Source organism: Monodelphis domestica, chromosome 1 (genome assembly GCF_027887165.1).
Source record: "Monodelphis domestica isolate mMonDom1 chromosome 1, mMonDom1.pri, whole genome shotgun sequence".
Taxonomy (NCBI): domain Eukaryota; kingdom Metazoa; phylum Chordata; class Mammalia; order Didelphimorphia; family Didelphidae; genus Monodelphis; species Monodelphis domestica.
In genome coordinates this window covers 619788788-619802579 of record NC_077227.1, presented here as the reverse complement: position 1 = coordinate 619802579, position 13792 = coordinate 619788788, and the positions used below count along the sequence as shown (strand labels likewise).

Genomic DNA, 13792 nt, shown 5'->3' with positions numbered 1-13792 from the left:
AACATTAATTTCTTCTAATATCCTAAGACTTTAATAATATACAGAATAACAATTTTGGTACAATAGCATAATTGATATTTTCTAACTAATATGTACATGCTAAAATAAATACTACTCTACTTATTTCTAGACTAGAAACTAAGCATGTTTTGTTTTTATTGTAAAAATATTATGGTTATATGATACAATCTAAAAATACACAATTATCTTTCTATTAACTAAGCAGTCTTGAGGAATTGAGCACTTATTTTAAAAAGTATAAATTTACTATAATAGGACTACTAGTGAAAAAAATTATGCTTACTAATTTGCCTGTGCTTAGAAAACTGTGTAACATAAATCAAGAATATACTAATGGGTTTAATTTCTACCTCACTCCGTTTATATAGCTTAAACAGTCTTCTTTGTACTTAGAATATACATTTTACATAATTATAGTTTTATAGCTGGCAGGTCTCCTAGGTTTTCCAATTCAATCATTTCATTTTATAGATGAGGAAATCTGGGTGACAGCACTTTCTGTGTAACCATGATGAGTCAATTCACCCACATGAATTTCAAAGCCAGCTCCTCTAATTCCAAATCTACTGTTTTTTCTGATCATCCATTTTGTTATTGTTCAGTAATTTTTCACTCATGTCGGACTCTTCATGATTCCATTTGTGTGTGTGTGTGTGTGTGTGTGTGTGTGTTTTAAATAAAGATACTGGAATAGTTGGCAATTTCTTTCTCAAGCTAATTTTATAGATAAGGAAATGCAAACAAACAGAGTTAAGTGACTTGCCTATAGTTCATAGCTAATAAGTATCTGACACTAGATTTGAACTAACAAAGATAAGTCTTCCTAAGTAGAGGCTTTGCCTTCTATCCACTGAATTGCACCCCGTAGAGGCTCAAGATATGGTATCACTTAGGACAGGGCAAAAGGTCAGTCTAAAATAGTAAAATAGTTTCAAATAAAGAATTTTTAAAATAAAGTCCTATTACTTTTAAGAATACAGCAACTAGAAAAATCATTAACAGATAGAAATGACTTCTAATATATCATCAAATAAAAAGAGTCCAAAAAGAACCAAAAGAGATATCAGTTGTATACTAGGTCAAGAGAAACAAAGATTCACAGATTTGAGCTAGAAGGTATCTTGTCACTTTATTTAACCTCATTTTCACAGGAGGCTAGTGAATACACTGCAATTGGAGTCAGTGAGATCTGAATTGAAATCTGGAATCTGACACTGACTAGTTGTGTGCCACAACTGGGGAATACAATTATCTGAGCCAGACTGACATTCATAATGTAAAGTTGTAAATTATAAAACATCAGGCTCCAGGTCTGTCTTTGTTCAGCTAAAGACCCAGTTCTTATGCACCAACCCGTATTATATAGAATCCAATTACAGACGTTCCCCTCTCCCCTCCTCTGAAAAGGGGAGTAGTTTTCTGAACATCTCTTTTCAGAGCTGGTAAAGAGATTTTTTTAAAAAAAGAAAGTATATTCTATGAAGTAATGATAAATTACATATATGGCAAAAGCCAACGCCATCCCTGTAGCTTCAAAGCCAACTGAAACATATTATATGGACACTTTCCAGGATGCTGGATGCATGTGCACGGCACCTCTAGGCAAGGATATTCTTACCAAGGCATTACAGAGGATTTTCTTTGTGATTTTTACTCACAATATGATTATTGGGCACTCATTCTCATACAGAATTATTCAATTAATTAATATTTGGAGTTATTCCTTATCATTAATTATATTATAATTTATTATAATATTGGTCATCTCAGAGGATTATCTGCATAAATTATTGTCAGAGTTTTCTTTATCTCTCCCTTTTTCTCTTTAAGAGGCAAGGGAGCAAAAAGATTTCTGAGTAAGAGCCCCCCTACTGACAGATTGTCATTTGATGACAGTTAGGAGGGTGTGGCTGACAGATGGTAGGTGAGTTGTAGACAGTTTGAAAGGGGCTTTTGTCTCTGGGTCCCCTGGGGAGAGGAGTAGCAGTTTCTGGCTCTCTCTGAGACTGGCAATTTTTTGTCTCATAGTTGTGGATAGAGAAAACGGATTTAACGCCTTAACAGCCGTACTGATTATTGATCAGCTCAGGTAGGTAGTTAGAGAGTGGGTAAATTCTTAGATAGTCAGAGTAGGAGAGTAGGTCAGGCTTGGCCTGGCAGAAGACACTGCCCTCGAAGGCAGATAGATTTAGGGTTTTTTAGAAATTTTAGTCAGGATTGGGATCTTAGGCATAGGTATAAGAGTTCTTTCACTTCCCGCCTTTCGTTTCCCTATCTGAACATTTATAAAAATGAACTAAGTGTTCTGTGTTTTACCAAATTGCTCTCCTGACTTTTGTTCAAACTCCTACCCCAAAATTTAACTCTTCAGCCTGGTGAATCAGGTAGGAGTTTGATTAATCTATTAATCTTCTGTTCATTATCAATAATAAAAATCAACAACTAGAGGTTTAACCATGGTGCTAGATATCAAGGTATGGGTGGTAAAGGAGGTGATACCAATTTATCTCAGACAACTCCCACTACTTGAGACCTTCAATGAGATTTTACATCTCATAGTTTTGGATCGTCTCTGGTTAATACTGCTTATGGGAGTATTTGTGTTGTTTGCATTGTTTTCAGGGTACCAAATGCATCAAGTATTTAGTTTAATCTTTACTTAGAAAAGGAAACAACTAAAAGAGAAATTAATGAAGACGAGTTGTGTATCTCGAGGACTGCATCTCTCAGTTGACTAAAATTATTGCCCACTAAAATGAAACTATCTCTAAAGTTGCTCAACTTGAAGACAGTATCTCTCAAATGGCTAAAACTATTGGTTAAAAAAAACGAAACCATCACTTGCATAATCCAACCTGCCTCTCCTATTGTATCTAATTCTTCCACCAAGGCAGCTGAAACTAAATGGCAAAAGAAATAAGATACAATCCCTAAGCTACTCCCTTTAAGAGAAGTACCAATTTTTAATCCAAATCAAAAGAAAAATGTGTTAGTAACTATCAGGCACCACAGACCATTTACCCCTCAGGATATGGAGGGATTTAAGTGCAGCATTCTTTCTTTTGAGGAGGAGCCCATAGCTGTGATAAAAAAGCTAGAAACTATATGTTGTCAATTTGATCCAACCTAGATTGATTCTGAATATCTTCTGGATGAGTTACTAACAAAAAAGGAAAGGATAAAGTTATCAGGCTTACCAATGAGGAGTGGGGCACAGTTCACTGGCCTGAGAATGACCCTCATTAGGACTTTAATGATGAAAGGGACTATGCAAGATTGTGCCAAGCTAGGGAGGCAGTTCTTAATACAATGAGATTGTGTTCAGACAGACGTGGTACCTGGACAAAATTTGAAAAGCTAAAGCAGGAGATAGGAGGAAATCTTTCACAGTTTATGGACAAACTTCCAGAACTGGGAGGAAGATATATAGACACAGATTTGACAAGAGAAAGAGATATTAGACAAGTGAGAAGGCAATTTGTAAAAAATTGTTGCAAAGCAGTCAAGGACTATTTCAAAACCAGTTGTCCTAACTGGATAACTATGGGCCTTGATGAATTAAGGAGAGTGGCAGTTTATGTTTATAATGGGCATGAAAATGAAAGATGCTTATGATAGTGATTTAGTGGATGCATTAAAAAAGTAGATAAAAGCACTTAAGGGAAAAAACTGAAAGTCTTGAAAAAGGAGATGCAAAATTTGGGTTAGCTATGGCTCTGATGCAAGAATATACAAACCAGAGACCAACTTGTTACTTATGTGGAAAAAGGGAGAGATTAAGAAAACTCTCCCCTGAGATCCATTGGGGAGACCAGTCTCCCTAATGGATCTTTCAAACAAAACTATCTTACACTCTATATTAGAAACAGGAAGAAGTGAAGAGAGAAAGAAAGAATGCAAAGCAATTCTTGTATCATGAAAGTCTCAAATAACATACAATTACAAATATTTACAGTTACAGAATCAGAAAATTCTTACTATACAAAAAAAAACCCTATTTTTATATTGTACAGAAATAACAACCTAAAGATATTAGTCCAAATAAACCTTATAGTTACTATGCACCAAAAATACAAGAACCCTATCTACACATCATATACATGTAATAACTTTATATACACATTATATACATCTACAAGAACCTTATATACATCTAATATCCCCCCTGAGGTTGAGTTATACATGCAAAACATTAATAAAACAATGAAAATATCCTATTTAAAACACTTTAAGTTAATCTTTTATAAAACCTAGGTACTATATAAATGCTAGTCATTTTTATTCTGATTATAGTTGATGATCTAGAGAGATTAAGCACCCAGTCTCATAGTTTCTTTCACTATTAAATTTGAGATTTCATCAGTGAATCCAACTCCACATATGGGAAGATGTCTTACTAACATAAAGTTGGCCTCTGCCTTAATAAAGAAACCCTAGGGAATTGTATGAGGCATAGAGAAATAAAATGAATTGTAAAGGGTCACAAAGATAATATGTGTCAGAGGAGGAAACTGAATTCATGTCTTCCTTAAAAAACCAGGTTTAGCATACTATCCACAAATACCATGATTTTTTTTTAATGCCACATTAGAAATTAATACTATTATTTCAAATATGTACATATAAACACATATATTGTTTATCTCTAAATCTAAAATCTACTCAGGTTTGTGAAATTTAGCATTAAAAAAAAGGAAATTTTTATTTAGCTATCTATTATTTCCCTGGCTATGCTTTCCAGCACTGGTTGTATTTTCTCTGGTTTGGTGGGGGAGTTAGAATACTTCTTACTCCCTAATGCCACTTCTAGGCCCACCATCACTCAGAAACTTTTCCTTCTTTGAGGTTCATTCAATCTATATTACCCAATCAAGAATCTGGTAGATTTTGCTCCAGGACGCTCTTGATTCCATTTCAGTGAGTTCAGTGTCTGGTTCATGGTCTATCTTCTGTAACTCCAGCTCCCAAATTAGGTGTCATCTGTGACTTGTTAACTCTTGAACTCTCACATCCAGACAATGGTAAAGTCCTGTTTTTTCTACCCTTACAACATCTCGTGTCAATCTTCTTTACTGACACTGTCACTTTCCTGGTAGAAGCCCTCATCACTTCATGCCTGGTCTATAATAATAGCTTATTGTTTTGTTTTGATTGCTTCAAGTCTTTCCCCACTGCAATCTATCCTCCATTCAGTTGCCTAACGATTTTTCTCAAGTTCAAATCTGATCATATTACCTATAAACTAGAGGGAGTCTCTATTACCTCCAGAATCAAATAAAATATAAAATCCTCTGTGTGGCTTTTAAAGACTTCACAACTCAGCCCCTTTCTACCTTTCCAGTCTTCTTACATGTTATTCAACCACAAGTACTCTTAGCTCCAGTGACACTGACTGCTTTCTTGCATGTGACATTATATGTCTTGACTTTTGAGCTTTTTTTATTGGTGGGCCTCCTTACCCAGAACTCTCTCCTTTCTCATCTACACTGTTCCTTCAAATTTCAGCTAAGTTTTCACCTTCTGCAAAAAGCTTTTCCTAGTCATGCTTTACTGTAGAGCTTTCCCTCAGTTGTACATAGTTGTTTATATGCTGTCTCCCTCATAACACTGTGAGGTCCTTGAGATAGGGGCTATTTTTTTGTGTTTCTTTGTATACCTAGGATTAAGCACAAATGCCAAGCATATAGCTGGGGCTAAATAAATGCTGGCTGGCTTTGCTTACCTGGAACCCATTTAATTTCCATTTCCATGTCATTGTCTTTGCATTTCTTTTCTTTTTCTTGAACAAGCTGCAGAAGTTGCCTATATTTGGTAATTTGCTCATCATCATCCTTTTGACTCTTTTTAGATTTGACATCTTCTGCCACATTGATTCCATTATCACCTATAAAGAAACAATTTCATTTAATACATTGATTAAAAATAACAACGATAATCCCTTAACTGGAGCCATGAGTTAAAATTAATGTTGATCATTAACCCAGCTCCTTAAAGAGACATGTAACTATTGTTTTCTCTGTATGCAAAGTACAGAATTTTTCAACCAGAATTTGCTACCAGAAATTCTCAATAAGAGGAACTAATCAATTTACTTTAGCAGCTATGATTAAATTGAAGACTATTTATATTTTTTCATGCCATAGATTTCATAATTTCTAACTTTTCATTAAATAATATTATAGCTGTGTAAATACAAGCTGTGAAATAATATAGCTGTTTATAATCTATAACCAAAATAATTCATACATACCTCTTTATTCCCAAATCTACAAACTGTGTGCCATTATTTTTAAAATAAAGTTTTAAAACTGTTTTTGGAAAAGTGACTAAGCCTGATATTATGAATTATGAATTAAAATTAGGACTATGCTCTATTGAAAGTATCCCTAAATTAGTTTTACTTGTAATAAGACCATGGAATTAGTCTTAAATTTGTGGTACATTTTTCACCAGTAAAATAAAGGGGTTAGCCTAAATCATACTCCCTTTGTGTAACTGAAATTTTTGACATTCTGGTGAAGCCCATGTGGACCCTTTTTCAGATTAAAAAAATAATAACATAATATTATAAGAGAAATCAATTATATGAACTACAATCATCAAAATATTTTTGGAACAAACCACAGATTCAGATCCACAGAATTAGATGATTTCTAAGGTTCAAAATTATATAATTCTTTGTGATGTTTATAAATATTAGATTACATTAAGTTTTTGGTTAGAAAGTGGGGAGAATTCTTAATCATATACCAATAGTTATGCAAACACACATATTTTTTGGAAGTCAGAGTCGTTAAAAGTTTCTTCAAATTTGCTAAGGAATGGGGGGAAAAACAGAAGCATGAAAAAGTCAGAAAAGAATATTACTGATCTACTACTGTTTATTACAAAAGGCAAGCTAGACCTTAGAAATTGTTATAACAACATAATCCATCAAAATTCACTTTTCAATGATTAAATATCAGAGTAACATTCTGTCAATCAGTCATTTAGAATTTATTACATGACTTCTATTTATCAGGCACTGTGCTAAGCACTGGAAATACCAAAAAAGTCAAAAGACAACCCCTGCTCTCAAAGAGCTCAGTGTCTACAGAGAGGAAACAACATATAAACAGCTATGTACAGACAGGGTATTATAGGGTAAATTGGGGGTTAGTCTAAGAGGGAAGTCTCTAGCATCAGGGAAAGATTCTTGCAGGTGGGCTTTAACTGGGCCTTGAAGGAAGCCATGGAAGCGAGGAGGAAGAGAAGTCTGGGCATGGAGTACATCAAGGAAAAATGCCCTGAGCAAGGAGATGGAGTATCCTGAGAAAAAGCAAAGAGGCTAGTGTCACTGTATCAGAAAGTATATGAGAGTGGGGTATAAGATGTAAGAAAATAGAAGATGAAAGTAATAAGATGTTTGAAATATTTGATATAATTAACTTGTATCTCCTTCTGGCCCGGGGCCTTTTTCTTTGGTAAGTAATTAATATTTTGCTAAATGTTGTTCTGAGATTAGGCTAAGATTTCTAATTCATCTTTTATTAGTTTGATATTTTAAATTTTTACAGATGCTAATCAACTCTTCAATTCTCAGTTTTGCTGGCAAAAAGTAGTACATAGTCCTTTATGATAATTTATTTTCTTATTTTGCGAATTCACATGGATCAGCTTATATTTTGCCAATCTGATTTTGGAAACTTATTTTTCAGTTTTTCAAGAAACCAATCTTGTAAGACCTATTTTCACATTTCTCAGGTTTTCAAATTTTCTTGTTTTCCTTATTTATATTCATTTCAGGGCTGCTAATTTGTGCATGCTCATTGCTCTTCCCTTTTTCTATTCTGTTAATAAAGGTTTTAGAAATGTAAACTTCTTAGTTTTAATTGAACTTTTACTCATGAATTTGGTATGGTATCTCATTGTTATCATTCTTTTCAATATAATTAAGGATTGTTTCTATAATTTATTCATTGATCTACTCATTAATGAGGATGAGACCTTGTCCTGGATCAAGGAAATTCCTACTCAATATGCTATTTAATTCAGATGTCCAACTTCTACTATATGTAGCTTTGCAAATATGCATCCCTCTCAACATGGGTAGCAGAGTGAATAGAGCCTGAATTTCATCTGGAGAGAGACTTGAGTTTTAATTCTGTCTCAAATTACAATTGTGTGTCATTCTTATCAGCTTCAGTTTATTTATCTAAAAAAAATTGAGTAATAATCGGAACAATCTCACAGGATTGTTATAAGGATCAAATGAGAGTTTTACACATATATATATTATATATATATTACATATATATATTATATATATATATAATGTTTAAAGTGCTTTATCAATGTTATTCTTATTAGTAGTAGTATGTTTTTTGTGATGTTCAGAAAAAAGATGGGTAGCCATTGGGGAGAGTAAAGATGCAGGCAGATCAATTCTCAGCCTCAAAGTTTCATTGTAGAAGGAAGCTAAAATGGTATCTTCTTACTTTGGTAAATGAGAATTAGGGACCAAGGCAGAGAGCTAAAAGAAGTTACTCTTAATTGTGGAGATACTGGCTGGGAAGAAATCTGATAGTGAATTTTTCTATCTAGTAGTCAGCAAATGGGCTCTCTGTTCTATAATGAAAATATAGTGCACAGATAAGTATCTCAGTTAATTTGCATAAATTGGCAAGATTTCCTCTTCCCAAACCCATAAAATAATGTGCTGCCAGATCCCAAAAAAATATTACAAAAAAAAATGAGGGCAACAACCATTAGAAAAAAGATAGTACATATAAAAGTTGTGTTCCTAAACTCCCACTGTGATTCCTCAGGTCGAAAACATAAATTAAAGACTTGGATTTTTTTGACCTGAGTATCCCCAGTAAGAGGAAATTCAGAAGCAGTTTAAAGGAGACCCATCATCCTATGATCTCAGACCAAAATATTCCTAAAAAATATCTGATGTTATGAAGTATTATGTTGCATAACCCTAATGGTAGCAAATTTTTCTTCTTAAAATCTTAAAAATGTAACATTTTTATAAAATGGGTAAAAGAAAATGCTTATAAATATTTTTATAGATTAAAAAAAAAGAATAAAAAATGGTCCAGGACATTCTTTCCATCCTATCATACTTTTACATTTCCATTCAAACAGCTGAAATTCATTTTTTTTCTGTTTGTGCTTAGTGCCACAATAATAACATTGGATGGAATCCTGTCATGTATTCCATAACTTGATGGATAAAACATCAGGAACACATTAACAAAATGGCAACGTATTTCTTTCCATTAAAAGCTCATTTCTGAAAACATAATTAGAAGCAAGATCCTTCCAGGCTGAAATTTTAGTGGCAAATCTCTTATGGCCTACTTTAAATTGATTTTTTCCAGTAATAAAACTTTACTTTCTGAACCTCTAAAGTATGGGGTAACTCATATAAAGGTATGTTTTCCTCTAGTACAAGGTTTAGTACATGTGAAGAGTACTTCATTTTTACAATCAAGTAAGTTAAAAATTCTACTAATAGTATCATTAAAAGCACCAACTTTAACTTCTAGATGCTCAAAGACATTAAGCAAGTTTCTAATTAACCTGATATTTAAGATAAAGTAAGTTAATGAAAATTTCAAATATTGCATATTTGTATGACATAATCTCTGACTGATATGAGTACTTTTTTTACTAGTATAGACTGAAATCGCTCCCTACTTTTTTATTCTATGCAATTCTCATATATAGTATTTTGTAAATACTTCAAAGGATCTGATATTCTGAGACCCTTCCTCTATGGTTCTTTTAATTTTTTTATGAGTACTTGCAAAATACCAAAGTTGTTCATCTGTCGTCTCTGTATCTAAATTTTGGAAAATCTCACTTAACTTTTCAGGTGATATATGCACATGATGATGTATTTTATACCATTCTTTTTAAAAAACTAACAATTCCTTTGGAAATTGAGGGGATATCCATCAACTGGGGAATGGCTGAACAAATTGTGGCATATAATAGTGATGGTATATTATTATGTTTTAAGAAATGATGAATACTATGATTTCAGAAAAAGCTAGAAAAGCCTACATAAACTGATATGGAATGAAATAAGCAGAACCAGGAAAACATTGTACAAAGTAACAGCAATATTATGGAATGATCAATTGTGAAAGATTTAGTTAGATACTTTCAATAATATAATCTTGGATAATTCTGAGGGACTTATAACAATGAATGCTATCTGCCTCTAGGAAAAAAAAAAACTGTTGCGAGTCAGAATGCAGATCAAAGCAAAGATCTTTCACATTAGGTTATTTATGTTTTTATTTGGGGGTTTTAATTTTATGTGAGGATTTCCTTACAAAAATGAACAACATAGAAGTATGTTTTGCATGATAATATGTGCATAACTCAGATAAAACTGCTTATCAACTCTGGGAAGACAGGGAAGAAGAAGACAATTTAGATCGTATAATTTCAGAAAATATATGCAGAAAATTGGTAATATATCTTTACAAAAAAACCCCAAACATTAACTGTTCTTGAAAATATGTTGTATCAAAGAATTGGAAGCTGAAGGGAAGTCCATAAATTGTGGGGAATGGCTGAACAAATTCTGGTATGATTGTGATGGACTACTATTGTGCTATGAGAAATGACAAGTAGAATGATCTCAGAAAAACCTAAAACAATACAAAATGAAGTGAGCAGAACCCGCAGAATACTCTACACTGTTACAGCAATAATGTATAATGATCAACTGTGAATGACTTGGCCATTCTCCTGCAATACAATGATCTAAGACAATTCTAAAGGACTAATCATGAAAAATACTCTCCACCCAGAGAAAGATCTGATGGAGTCCTAAAACAGATCAAAGCATACTTTTTCCTAACTTTCTCTTTTCTTTTATTTTCAGTGTTTTTTCTTTTACAATATGGTTAATGTGAAAATGTTTTGTATGATTGCATATATATAATATATATCAAACTGCTTAAATTTTCAAGGAGGAAGGAGAGAATGGAATGAATTTAGAACTCAAAAATATATTTTTAAATTTTAAAAATTATTTTTACTTGTCATTGGAAAAAATATAAAAATTTTACATTAAGAAAATACATCAAATTTTTAAACTCACCACATATTTCTAATGTTTTTTATGTTTTGCAATCCTGACTCTAAAGAAACTATGGCACTTGGTGGTTTGTATCATGTATTATCAGCAGGACAATACTGATATTTAAAAACAGGAAAAATCTCAGCTACATTACCACAAATAGTGACCAAACAAATAAGTTACCTGTCTAAGTACCCGTTGTAATTAAAGCCATATGAATCCTTTTCTGTATAAGGCTTATGTTAATTGCAGTTCATAAGAGTCCTTACCCCTTAGAAATTATTATGCATATTTTTAACATTTACTTATGCCCATGTGTGCTTTCCCTAGGAGAGAATATAAGCAATTTGAAGGTGAAATTTTATTTTTGTCTTTGCATCTCCAGTCACTAGCAGTGTTCAGCATGTAGTAAAGCTCTTATTAGCTACATGATGAATGAATGAATGAATGTATTCTATTTACTCACCTCATTCCCAAATAAAGACTTAATATTGGTTAGACTAATTTCTTTAAAAAGATTGTAGGTCTCACTTAGGCTCTTCTATTATTAGGTCAGATAGAGCTGATATACTACCATCCATAAATAGTATCACCTGGAGAGTAACACCACTAAAAGGGAGTTCTTTTTATTTTCAAACTGTACAGAATATCCTCCATGGCAGTGATAAATAGCTTTAGTAAGCATATGTTTTCGTGGTTCATTTGCTATATTAGATAATCAGTGGATCATTGCACAATTTTTTCCCCCAAACATGACATACATTAAAAAAAATTATTTAAACAAATTTGCATTAGATAACTTGTTTAAATTAGTCTGTTAAGGCTGTCTTTGCTCTATTCCAAGTTAAGTATTTTTTTTAGGGGGGAAATTAACAAACCAACATAGAGTGATCTTGTAACAATATCTAAGCTGAACAGCTATGAAAATGTGGTATTTTGCGGAAACCAGTAAATTACTTATTCTTTTCATGTCTAAGTATCTTTGTTGTATGTGTAGATTATGCTCAGAGTTTTATAGAAATGGGAAAGTGGGATTGTGACACTAGTTGTTTCCTCTTGAAACTTTTTTCCTGGCAAAACTGCCATGTGTGGGTGACAATACTCAAAAATTGAATGATTCTGCACAGAGCTGATCTGGCATCTTGCCACAGAAATGTCAGTAGAGCTGTTCCAATTCAGATTTATTTGTTGCCCTCTTTCCAATTTCAATTATAAATCACTCTCTGTATGATTTAGTCCAGTTAAGGTGCACTTCAAGGTTCCTGCAGGCTTCTTTTTCCCTCAGTTGCTTTTTACTATTTTGTGATGCAATACTGCTTGTAACTGTCTTTTGACTAGATGATGGTTTCTAAATGGGGTTCTATTCTAAACTAAGTGTTGCCTTTGGCTTTTGTGTCTCTCCTCTTGGCAAAGAGACTGAATGTTTGTTAGCTGAGGTAGTTTCCCTTTCAGTGTCACTGGAGCTTTTGTGGACAGTTAAAATTCTCTAGGAATTAGAGATAGACTCACTGTCTTCTCATTTTTCAGAATTAACAACCTGCTTAAATATAAAGGAATTAAGAGCTGCTGCATGCTTAGAATAATACTAAAAGATTTATCTTCTAATTTGGTATTAATTTGCTATTTCATGTTCTATTTTGGTATAGATTTTGAATTTTGCTTTAATCAGTAATCTGATCCACTGAACAAAGAATGCAATTTCTGAAATGACTTCTAAGTTAGTTGGAAACAAGTCATTTTCTGTTAAGATAGTTAATATAGTTTTTTTTTTGAGTGATGATGGGTAGTGGTGGTGGTGGTAGTATTTTTTGGTTCTTCAACACTGTCAGAATGTCCCGATTCTATCCAAAGAAGTGAGTAGTCAGCCTTTTGTCTTTTAAAAATTTCTCAATCCTGAACCAATTTTTCCAGTTTTTTTTGCCATCCTTTCCTGTGCTCACTTTCCAACTAAAGCCACCAAGTATCAAGTTATGCTAACATTCTGGAATATCTTACAAAGTTCTTTGAGGAATATCTCTATTTTCTTATTCTGTGCAACAGATATTGATTCCAATGCTACATTTGTCTTCATGGCAGTTTGTGTACTTATAACTAAGATGGTCAAATAGTTCACAAAATGTCTTGTACTTCTTATAGGTTTATTATGAAACCAACTCTTCCAACTCCTCTATTCACCTTTCTCGAAGCAATCTGTTAACCTATTCATCCATTTCAATTGAAACATTTTCATGTCTTCTGGTTTCCTTTATATCAGATAAACCCACTGGTCCACTTAAATTCCTATTATCTGATAATATAGGCATCTTTGATGTCTATTAGTGATGTATAAACTCTGGTGGGTTCTACTAAAGCGAAAAGGTTCTGAGTTTGGACTAAGTGATAGACTGTCTGCTGTCAGGATGCAAAGGCTAATCTCTAGAAGGAAGACCATAAAGTGATAACTTTTTTGATGCACAATAGCCTATACAGCATAAAAAGATAAAAAGTCTCTTAAATCTGATGTGACAGTCTTTTGCTTCTGCAGTAATGGTGATAGAACGAAAATAAAGGGAAGAGGGTATTAGACATATATCATTCTTTTTTTTAAAACCCTTACCTTGGAATCAATACCATGTATTGGTTCCAAGGTAGAAGAGTAGTAAGGGCTAGGCAATGGGGGTTAAATGAAATGCTCAGGGTCATGTA

At 33.1% G+C, this 13792-nt stretch overlaps 1 protein-coding gene across 2 annotated transcripts in view; it reads right to left on the bottom strand.

Moving 5' to 3' along the window:
* Window positions 1-13792, bottom strand: part of ESF1 (ESF1 nucleolar pre-rRNA processing protein homolog) — a 109773-nt gene that overhangs the window by 60577 nt on the left and 35404 nt on the right. For both annotated transcript variants that reach the window (XM_007476666.2, XM_007476667.3), the window contains exon 9: window positions 5744-5905. In XM_007476666.2, the coding sequence (XP_007476728.2) occupies window positions 5744-5905 (162 nt within the window). The remainder of the gene's footprint in view (window positions 1-5743; window positions 5906-13792) is intronic.